At 42.7% G+C, this 12,060-nt stretch overlaps 1 protein-coding gene across 3 annotated transcripts in view; it reads left to right on the forward strand.

Moving 5' to 3' along the window:
* Nucleotides 1-9,080, forward strand: part of LOC126210159 (uncharacterized) — a 51,747-nt gene extending 42,667 nt beyond the window's left edge. For all 3 annotated transcript variants that reach the window (XM_049939309.1, XM_049939308.1, XM_049939310.1), the window contains 2 exons: nt 1,859-2,012; nt 6,831-9,080. In XM_049939309.1, coding sequence (XP_049795266.1) covers nt 1,859-2,012; nt 6,831-6,922 — 246 coding nt within the window. In that variant the 3' untranslated portion in view covers nt 6,923-9,080. The remainder of the gene's footprint in view (nt 1-1,858; nt 2,013-6,830) is intronic.
* The last annotated feature ends 2,980 nt before the right edge of the window (nt 9,081-12,060 follow it).

The following is a 12,060-nucleotide window of genomic DNA, read 5'->3' on the forward strand; positions in this document are numbered from 1 at the left end:
ACTAGCCAGGAGTATTTACGAAATGACGCAGCATGTGTCTGAGGTGAGGCAAGAAATTCAACAAAATGAACCTCGGCTTCGCTCTCTCAATGAAGACTGTGTCTGCGCTTTTTTGGTTACACATTATACTTACGTCGATGCTGAACGTAAGTTCCAAATGGATTGTAACTTTAATGATTTAATACCTGTTACATGATGAACATATACACAAAATTTGATAAATATTATGCTGTTGATTCATAGTATAAGATTTTCCATTTCATCAGAACGTAATTTAGCAAAAGTGATGTGAAGTGCAATGAATAAAATGTGACTAACAAAGAATGTCCCACCGATGAGTAACGAATGTGGTAAGAACGGAGCAGTTGGTAGCATTTAGGCTGCATGAAAGATCCAAGACCCATAATTGTACTACTGGCCATTAAAATTGCTACACCACGAAGATGACGTGCTACAGACGCGAAATTTAACCGACAGGAAAAAGATGCTGTGATATGCAAATGATTAGCTTTTCATAGCATTCATACAAGGTTGGCGCCGGTGGCGACACCTACAACGTGCTGACATGGGGAAAGTTTCCAACCGATTTCTCATACACAAACAGCAGTTGACCGGCGTTGCCCGGTGAAACGTTGTTGTGATGCCTCGTGTAAGGAGGAGAAAGGTCGGATTGTAGCCTATCGCGATTGCGGTTTATCGTATCGCGACATTGCTGCTCGCGTTGGTTGAGATCCAATGACTGTTAGCAGAATATGGAATTGGTCGGTACAAGAGGGTAATACGGAACGCCGTGCTGGATCCCAACGGCCCCGTATCACTAGCAGTCGAGATGACAGGCATCTTATCCGCATGGCTGTAACGGATCGTACAGCCACGTCTCGATCCCTGAGTCAACAGATGGGGACGTTTGCAGGACAACAACCATCTGCACGAACAGTTCGACGACGTTTGCAGCAGCATAGATTATCAGCTCGGAGACCACGGCTGCGGTTACCCTTGACGCTCCATCACAGACAGAGGGGCCTGCGATGGTGTACTCAACGACGAACCTAGGTGCACGAATGGTAAAACGTCATTTTTTTGGATGAACCCAGGTTCTGTTTACAGCGTCAGGATGGTCGCATCCGTGTTTGGCGACATCGCGGTGAACGCACATTCGAAGCGTGTATTCGTCATCGTCATACTGGCGTATCACCTGGCTTGATGGTATGGGGTGCCATTGGTTACACGTCTCTGTCACTTCTTATTCGCATTGACGGCACTTTGAACAGTGGACGTTACATTTCAGATGTGTTACGGCCAGTGGCTCTGCCCTTCATTCGATCCCTGCGAAACCCTACATTTCAGCAGGATAATGCACGACCGCATGTCGCAGGTCCTGTACGGGCCTTTCTGGATACAGAAAATGTTCGACTGCTGCCCTGGCCGGCGCATTCTCCAGATGTCTCACCAATTGAAAACGTCTGGTCAACGGTGGCTCGTCACAATACGCCAGTCACTACTCTTGATGAACTGTGGTATCGTGTCGAAACTGCATGGGCAGCTGTACCTGTACACGCCATCCACGCTCTGTTTGACTCAATGGCGAGGAGTATCAAGGCCGTCATTACGGCCAGAGGTGGTTGGTCTGGTTACTGATTTCTCAGGATCTATGGACCCAAATTGCGTGAAAATGTAATAACATGTCAGTTGTAGTATAATATATGTGTCCAATGAATACCCGTTTATCATCTTCATTTCTTCTTGGTGCAGCAATTTTGATGGTCAGTAGTGTAAATGATATGCGTGTCATTTTAAAAGTGTATCTCATGTCAGTGCTAACCAATTTTGCATGTGCTGGTGATGTTGCATTTGGCAGAACCGGCCTCACCTGGTGCTGCCATGGGTTATGCAGCAGCTGGGGGTGCTGCCCATCAGGGACTTGCTCGGGCTGGCATTTGCAGTCCTCTGCTACATGACTGGCCACCTGCCGACGGCCACCGTTACTATCATCATGCTGGTGGTGCTTACAGGTGCGTAACATCACATACACGGGCATTCAACAAGTAGTACAACACTATTTTTAGTAGCCCATTTCAGTTGAAAAGAACGGAATTTGTTGTAGGATCACTCGATCGTCAGGCCACGAGTGGCCTACCGGAACCATCCGACCGCCGTGTCATCCTCAGTGGAGGATGCGGATAGGAGGGGCGTGGGGTCAGCACACCGCTCTCCTGGTCGTAATGATGGTATTCTTAACCGAAGCCGCTACTATTTGGTCGAGTAGTTACTCAACTGGCATCACGAGGCTGAGTGCACCCCGAAAAATGGCAACACCGCATGGCGGCCCGGATGGTCATCCATCCAAGTGCCGACCACGCCCGACAGCGCTTAACTTCGGTGATCTCACTGGATCCGGTGTATCCACTGCGTCAAGGCCGTTGTACTTGTTGTAGGATACCGTGGAATACTCTCACTTCAGTCTCTACAGTTTTATGAAGGTCCAGTAGGTGGCAGCAGTATACATAGCCTTCAAATGGCATCCGTAAAGGTGTTACGTACTGAGCAGAGTGCCGTCATTCCGTTTCTTTTGGTGGAAAACTAGAGCATCACAGATATTTAGAGGTTCGTGTAGAATGCCTACAGAGACTTGTCAGTGAACAAAAGTATGGTGAGTCATTGCAGAAGGTATCTGTCATGATAACAACAAGATTACGCAAACCTGTTCGATCCCCCACGTGCTGTCTGGCCACATACACCTGTAATTCCTTCAGTGTTGAAACATGAGGACACTCATTCCAGATGGTTGACGGATCGCAATCAAACACGTCATTGCTCAACTGGATGTGTCTGTTGGTAGTGCTGACCCACTCGCTCACAAGTTGCGGCGTTCAAAGTGTGTGCCCACTGGATTTCTATGCTTCCACAGTGAAAGATGTACTCCATGGATGTTGGGGAGGTTATTGATATAGCAAGACATTGGCTTCAATGCCGACCAGTACTGTGGTACCATGTGGGCACAAAGGCCTTCCCAGTAAGGTGGTATAAGGCTATCACACTGAATGGAAAATGTTGAAAAATAGAATTTTGTAGCTTAAAGAGTGAGAATAATACGCTTTAATGGAATCATTTCAGACAAAAAGTGTTGTATTGCTTATTAATCGCCCCTGGTAACTTTTCGTACCAAAACCAGCTGTCTGGAAGATATTTCAGTAAGTTAAGTTGTGACTCACTGAACCATCTTCAGCCGGCCGAAGTGGCGTTGCAGTTCTAGGCGCTGCAGTCTGGAACCGCGAGACCGCTACGGTCGCAGGTTCGAATCCTGCCTCGGGCATGGATGTGTGTGATGTCCTTAGGTTAGTTAGGTTTAAGTAGTTCTAAGTTCTAGGGGACTGATGACCTGAGATGTTAAGCCCCATAGTGCTCAGAGCCATTTGAACCATTTGAACCATCTTCATCATGAGAGACTAAGGGCAACAAGTTGTTGATGTAGCTCAAAAAAAATGGTTCAAATGGCTCTGAGCACTATGGGACTCAACATCTGTGGTCATAAGTCCCCTAGAACTTAGAACTACTTAAACGTAACTTACCTAAGGACATCACACACATCCATGCCCGAGGCAGGATTCGAACCTGCGACCGTAGCAGTCGCGCGGTTCCTGACTGAGCGCCTAGAAGCGCTAGACCACCGCGGTCGGCGTTGATGTAGCTTTACTATTTGGCTGTAGTTGCTGCAGTTAATTCAATTGATAGTAACTGGTAAAACGGATGTCTTGGGCCTGACTATATTTTTCCTTCTAGGATGTATTTTCTAAAGCTATTATATCTAATTAGGCAACCAATAAATTCAGCTTCTCTTCTCTTCATCATTTTAATGTCGTCTTTAATTTGTTTTAGAACATTAAATAACTGGATTCACTTTCAGTCTAGAATGTTGCAGTGGCTCTTCTCCATATCTGCACTTCTATTTTTCATATTTTTTCCCGCGTCGCTAGAGTCCACCATATGCAACCAAAACTTAAAATGCTCCTGATAAATACCTCAGCAAATTTTTTTCCGCTCTCTAAATTGAGATATTTGTTTATTTCTTTAACACGCTTGTTTCTGAAGGTTCGTTTGATCACTGCAACCACCAATGGAATACTGTATGGTTGAAATTTAGTCCTCTCGCATTTCCTTAATGCAGGGTGGTTGTAATTAAATTTTTCCTACCTGGAACGTCCACTATGACATACGATTGATCATAGGACAAATGGACTTTGTGGAAACATATTTTATAAGGACATGTGGAAGAGAAAAAAAAATGAAAGAAACGCATTTTAATTTCATCATTATAGATTAACATTTGTTAACTGTCCCAGTCTGCTCACTGTGATGGCGACCTGAATCCGCGACAGCCTGGAAGTCCTCTAGAGATTGCTCCAATACTGCTGAGAAACAATGGTGGATCACAAAATGATCAGGTGTCATGTCATAGGTGGTACACTGCTTGAAGGTTGCATATTGCGTCCAGTATACTCAGTAACTTCGCAATTTGTGGTGCAATTGGCTGTCGACATCTCCCACGAGCAAATCTCAAATCGCCGTTAATTCGAACTTTGGAATTATTTTCTTCAACCCCGGTGCAGAAACAGAGCCTCTCCATATTTCTTTAACACATTGATACTTGCGAAGAGCAACAGCACTATTGGTGTTACGATGAACCACCTTTGCGAGTAAGGCCTGCTCAATTTGTCCAGCCCCATGGTGACTTTTGTAACTGTGATGCACACTGATGCTTGTGTTTCAGTCCTATGTCGATGTTCCAGTAGTGGCGCCTACTGGTAAGTCATGACTGTAAATCCTACAGCACACTATATGAGCATCGTTTCTGTGAAGCTGGACACCCATATGGTACATAGTTCTCCAACTACACTGCTCAGACAGCAGAAGTTTAACTATAACCACCCTGTATGTGACTGACCTAGCATTTAGCATACATAATGCAAGTTGATAATTTTGTCAGTTGACTTGGGTGTAGTCATGCTGCCACTATGAATGACAGCCCAACGTCAATTACACTACTGGCCATTAAAATTACTACAGCAACAAGAAATGCAGATGATAAACGGGTATTCATTGGACAAATATATTATACTAGAACTGACATGTAATTACATTTTCACGCATTTTGGGGCATAGATCCTGAGAGATCAGTACCCAGAACAACCACCTTTGGCCGTAATAACGGCCTTGATACGCCTGGTCATTGAGTCGAACAGAGCTTGGATGCCGTGTACAGGTACAGCTGCCCATGCAGTTTCAGCATCATACCACAGTTCATCAAGAGTAGTGACTGGCGTATTGTGACGCGCCAGTTCCTCGGCCACCACTGACCAGACGTTTTCAATTCTTAAGAGATCTGGAGAATGTGCTGGCCAGGGCAGCAGTCGATCATTTTCTGCATCCAGAAAGGCCCGTACAAAACCTGCAACATGCGGTCGTGCATTATCCTGCTGAAATATAGGGTTTCTCAGGGATCGAATGAAGGGTAGAGCCACAGGTCGTAACACATCTGAAATGTAACGTCCACTGTTCAAAGTGCCGTCAATGCGAACAAGAGGTGACCGAGACGTGTAACCAATGGCACCCCATACCATCACGCCGGGTGATACACCAGTATGGCGATGAGGAATGTGCGTTCACCGCGATGTCGCGAAACACGGATGCGACCATCATGATATTGTAAACAGAACCTGGATTCATTCGAAAAAATGACGTTTTGCCATTTGTGCACCAAGGTTCGTCGTTGAGTAGACCATCACAGGCGCTCCTGTCTGTGATGCAGCGTCAAGGGTAACCGCACCCATGGTCTCCGAGCAGATGGTCCATACTGCTGCAAACGTCGTCGATCTGTTTGTGCAGATGGTTGTTGTCTTGCAAACGTCCCCACCTGTTGACTCAGGCATCGAGACGTGGCTGCACGATCCGTTACAGCCATGCGGGCAAGATGCCTGTCATCTCGACTGCTGTTGATACGAGGCCGTTGGGATCCAGCACTGCGTTCCGTTTTACCCTCCTGAACTCACCGATTCCATATTCTGCTAACAGTCATGGATCTCGACAAACGCGAGCAGCAATGTCGCGATACGATAAGCGGCAATCGCGATAGGGTACAATCCGACCTTCATCAAAGTCGGAGACATGATGGTACGCATTTCTCCTCCTTACACGAGGCATCACAACAACGTTTCACCAGGCAACGGCGGTCAACTGCTGTTTGTCTATGATAAATCGGTTGGAAACTTTCCTCATGTCAGCACGTTGTATGTGTCGCCACCGGCGCCAACCTTGTGTGAATGCTCCGAAAAGCTAATCATTTGCATATCACAGCATCTTCTTCCTATAGGTTAAATTTCGCGTCTGTAGCACGTCATCTTCGTGCTGTAGCAAATTTAATGGCCAGTAGTGTAGTTACAAATATAATAATTGCCAGATCGATGCACTGCAATCACTGTAAAGAGCCTTGACGGTTACTAAATATTGTCTCTCTTCGGCAGATTGTTATTTAAATGAACTGTAGTCTTGTCAACAATCGATGAAGTTCTGATGACCTTAACTGGAGTATTTTCAAACCATCTGGTCCCTGTATTCTGTCTAATGAAATGACAAGTATCTTAAAAGGGTCGCTATTTACATCGATTGCCGTCTATATGGTTACATCATCCCTCTGCTTCCAAACACCAACAGTCCTGTCACTGTCTTGAGTGGAGACTTTGAACCCCACTGGTTCCAGCATTGTGCCTTGAGGAATACCACATGTTACGTCTTTCAATGGTGGCAAGCCTCGTAACACCAATTTTCTGTTCCAGGTACGACACTTTACTTCATCCTGGTGGTGTATGGCCTATACAGGTACCTGAGAGGTAAGCAGGTGCCTACTTACCCCATCCGAGTTAGATGATGAAACGAACATCTCTACAGCTGCCATATCGTCGGCGCAGTAGCGAGATATTGCTACGAATGTTTCCTGCTTCTTGGACCATACAACCACATACTGGGATGCTACACCCCGACGATAACTGAGCTCCACAATGATGTCTTCTGTTCGAAAGCGCGGGCAACACACATGCTGCTTAAGGAGGAGTACAGGAGGTCATCTCAAACTGTATTAAGTCTGCATTGACAAATTAGTATTTTAATCCTATGTGTTTTATCAATTAGATTCTAACGTTATCTTGGTGTACACCGTGACATGCATTAGAAGAATACTTACGTGCCAGACTGGTATTTGGGCATTCAGTCACACAATCATACAGCATCGATGCAAATCCGAAAGAAGAGGCTCCATACCTACATAGGATATGCACTGCATGCCATGTTTCAGTGCAGATGTACAATAATGTCCAATATCTCGCAGGAATACATTAGGGCTGTGAACGAAGAGGAATAATGAATGGACGGGTGACGCTTCTCTGTAGTGTGTGGGATATGGAGATTTGGGTTGGATTGAAGATGGTAATGGAAGCAATTAAGGCGACCGATCACGTACAGCAGTATATCTGGATCCGAATTCCAGTCTAACATAAATTTTCATCTATCTCCATTGAGCAGTTTCAGTGCCCCACAGCAGTAAAAAGTCGGGAATTTCTTTCATGAATTATACAAAGACACTTTGTTTATAGCCCGAGTCAACAGGCCCCACTGTGCTGATGTAAGCACGGTTATGAATGAAGTTACATATAGATTAAAAAATACTAGTTTCCTTGTTCAGTAGATTGACATCATTTTTGGTCATCATAGAGATTTTACACTTGACAAACACTACTGATGTAGATGTACACAGTGTGTAACTAATCTTATGTTTCTATTCTAGTATGGACGAAGTATTCTTGCGTTATCAACATATTAGTCTATCACATTATTGCACCTGGGAATTAGTGGTCTAGCGGTTCTAGGCGCTCAGTCCGGAACCGCGCGACTGCTACGGTCGCAGGTTCGAATCCTGCCTCGGGCGTGGATGTGTGTGATGTCCTTAGGTTAGTTAAAGTAGTTCTAAGTTCTAGGTCACTGATGCCCACAGATGTTAAGTCCCGTAGTGCTCAGAGCCATTTGAACCATTTTTGAACCTGGGAATTGAGGCACTTCAGTCAGCTTGTCTTGGGTTTTAGAGTGTTATTTCATTAGGACGTAGTTAACCACTTGGTAATATATGCACAGCTGTCTTGAAATCATTCACAATGCAATACATTTCCTTTAGTCACCACAATATTTTTTTACTGTAACGGTAGCTCGTGTTTCCAATAATGGCCACGGAAGGCCAAGTGCAATAATATGTTGGTCGGGTAGTAGTGTGTATCATCTGTCACTGATAATGGCCTGTATGCTCAAATACCGCTCTGGGAAGTAAATGCTTTCAAAATGTAGCTCTTGAAGTACAACTAAGTGTCCGTTACTAAATACATACAAGCGGCTAGGCAAGATCTTTACAATGTAAATTTAGTGTACGCTATCTCTATGGGTTTGTAATGAGCTTATATTTCAAAAGCTGCAGACTTAACAATTTGGTACTCAATATGTATTTGAAATACTAACTGCAATTAGCAAATACACATTTGAGTGTTTATATAAGTTTATGGATTTGAGATACAATCAAGACTTGAAGCAGTGTGGATTTAATTGGATAAGGTCATGTTACATCAATAAATGAAATGATATTCCATGATCTTAAACTAAAACAATACATGAAAGATAATTACGAGTTTTCAATGGGTGATAACTTCAACAGATTTTTTTCGCTAACCTTTAACAGTGGTAAATATTCACAAATTGTGCTAACAGCTTTAATAAAGACATGTTTCAATATTATCTGCCTGCAGAGTATGTCCTGCCTCTAATTTTACTGTGCAGTAGAAAACAGGATTATTTAAAGGTAATTGAGTTCACATCTGATATTCTATGTCATCTTCACGTACCAAAGTATGGCACAAAATGGAATGATGGTGAGTTCGAACGCATCTCCTAATAAACATACTGTTTGTGGCAGTGATAGTCAAAACCATTAATTTTTTTGTTGCAGTTATATGTAATTGTGCTGCATAATAAACCACTTTCAAAATGCATTATACCTCTTTGTACGCAGAATGTCTCACTTTCGCTTAAAATTCAGCATTTATTCACAGTATAAATAATACCCGTTCTCTACTTAACAAACGTGATGGGACATTGATGGATGAGGTACAACACGATTATGAGAACGTTGAAAATGCTAAATGTATCCCTATGGAGCTTTCCTACAGCAGTTTCCTATTTCCGAGTGCTTCTTCATCACAGTGAGAATGTTACTGGTAATCTGAAAGGTTTCCAAGAGTTGAAGTAGCTTGCAAAAACAAATCATAAAAACGCAGATATTTACTCTTGACCAGACATGTAAAGATAGATATACTAATTTCTGTCTATTTCTCTGTAGCCAGTTTCTGATCTTCACACTCATTTTCAGAAAGAAACATATGTATCAGACTAACACTCCATACCTTATATGTACACAGCGATTTTCACTATGGACTACAGCATTAAAACCGAAGTCCATGACATTGCCACACGGTTTAGCTGAAGCTCAAGCAAAAGCAACTAGCAGTGGCAAAAAGGGTATTCCTGGCCAAGACAGACGAATGTTGAAAATTAGGTGGTCTTATAATGTAAGGAACGAGGGGGTTCTGTGCGGAGTCGCAGAGGAAAGGAATATGGAGAAAACACTGACAAGGGACAGGTTGATAGATCTGTCAAGCCATCAAGGAAGACCTTTATGGTACCAGAGGGAGGGGTAGAGGGTAAAAGCTGAAAGACAGAAAGTGTCAGACATTGGGATAGATCCAGCAAATAATTGAGGACGTAGGTTGCAAATACTACTCTGAGTTGGCACAGGAGAGAAATTAGTAAGAAGACTGATGATTGATGATTGAAAAAAAAAATTAAAAAGCTTCGCACCAGATTAGGAGTTAATGTCTACCATCAGTTAAAAAATTTGTAATACAACACTTCTGTGCTGAGGTGGCTGTATGGCCACGTTCTGAAAGCCAATAAAACAAATAAAAATTAAAACGCGTCACCCATAACGTCGGCTTGGACAGTGATGATGCCGAAATGTTGACTAGACAGTTTTGTGCGTACGTCGTATCGGGGAAACCATTGGTTTCTGATCTACGTATACTAGGATTATTTAAAAAAATCAAAGAGGGTCACAATCCTTTAAATTCTTTTGGGATTGTGTTGTTGTTGTGGTCTATATAAGGTCCTGTTGTTTTTCTCGTGGTCTTCAGTCCAAAGGCAGATTTCGCGCAGCTCTTCATTCTACCCTATCCTGTGCAAAGCCTTTGATCTCTGCAACATGCGTCCGTATTCATCTCTCGGCGCCCATCTACAGTCTATCTCCCCCCCCCCCCCTCCCCCACACACACACACATCGACTCGTAAACTGGTGGTCGCTTGAAGTCTCAGAATGTGTACTATCAACCGATCCTTTTTTTGTCGTCACAATTTTTTTTTCTCCCCAGATACAATCAGTACCTTAGATATACCCAGATAATCTTAAGCATTCTTCTGTAGCAGCAATTTTTTTAAGGGGGGTAGGACGTCAAACGGACCGAATTGGAGCAGGAGAGGCACCGCAGGACATTTTAATTTCCACTGTCTATACTTTCACAAGTAAATTCATAAAACTTTGTCAGCATGACCAGGAAGGATTCACAATTCACACTCATAGCAGGGGAAGTTCGAAAACCTAACAAAATAATTTTTTTACATGTGAAATTTCATCATTTTTTTTCACTTACTAATGTCAGTATTTGTTGCTATAGGTACACTTTTCTTCATAAGTAAGAGAGATTCTTCGATGAATTGTGCGCAGCATACAAACCATACTTAAAGGTGTATGACACTGTAGAATTTTCGAAATCTATTAAAAACTGTGGTAAAAATTGAGGTAATAAACTATAAAATTTGTGTTTTTCCTAACCATGAAGTTTAAAATATAACAGTTCATTCGTTTTTTCATAAATTAAATAAATTCTAGAGTTTCGTACACCTGTGAGTATGGTTTGTATGCTGTGCACAATTCATCGAAGAATCTCTCTAACTTATGAAGAAAAGTGTACCTATAACAACAAATGCAGCCATTAGTAAGTGAAAAAATAATGAAATTACACACGTAAAAAATATTTTGTTATGTTTTCGAACTTCCACTGCAATGAGTGTGAATCCTGAATCCTTCCCGGTGGTGCTGACAAAGTCTTATGAATTTATTTGTAAAAGTATAGACAGTGGAAATTAAAATGTCCTGTGGTGCCTCTCTTGCTCCAAGTCGGCCCGTTTGACGTCCTACCCCCATTAAAAATGCTTCTATTCTCTTCTAGTCTAAACTGTTTTTCATCCATGCATTCACTTCCATACATGGCTACAATCCCTACCAATAGCTTCAGAAATAACTTGCTAACACTTTAAAAAAATTCCACTTCTTCAGAAACGCTTTTCTTGCCATTGACAGTCTACATTTTATATACTCTCTAAACATCGTCACTTATTTTACTGCCCAAACAGCAAAATTCATCTACTACTTTAACTGTCTCGTTTCCTAATCTAATTTCATCAGTATCACCCGATTTAATTCTCCTACATTCGTTTATCTTTGTTTCCTTTTGTTGATATTCATCTGCTACTCTCCTTTGAAGACGCTGTCCATTCCGTTCAGCTGCACTTTCAAGTTCTGTCTCTGACAGAATTACAGTGTCATCGGGAAACCTCAAAGTTTTGATTTCTTCTCCCTGAACTTTACGTCTTTCGTTGGATTCCTTCAATGCATGTTCAATGTACAGACTGAATAACATCGGCGATACGCTACAACCTTCACTCCCTTCCCCTTCGTGCCCCTCCACTTCTGTAACTGCCGTCTAGTTTCTGTAGAAGTTGTAAATAGCCTATCGCTTTCTATATTTTAACGCTGCTATCTTCAGAATTTCAAAGGGAGTATTGCAATCAACTTTGTCAAAAGCTTCCCCTGAGTTCTTGTGCAACGCAGCTAGCTCTTTATTCGCACGAAGTAATGGC

Source organism: Schistocerca nitens, chromosome 10 (assembly GCF_023898315.1).
Source record: "Schistocerca nitens isolate TAMUIC-IGC-003100 chromosome 10, iqSchNite1.1, whole genome shotgun sequence".
Taxonomy (NCBI): Eukaryota; Metazoa; Arthropoda; class Insecta; order Orthoptera; family Acrididae; genus Schistocerca; species Schistocerca nitens.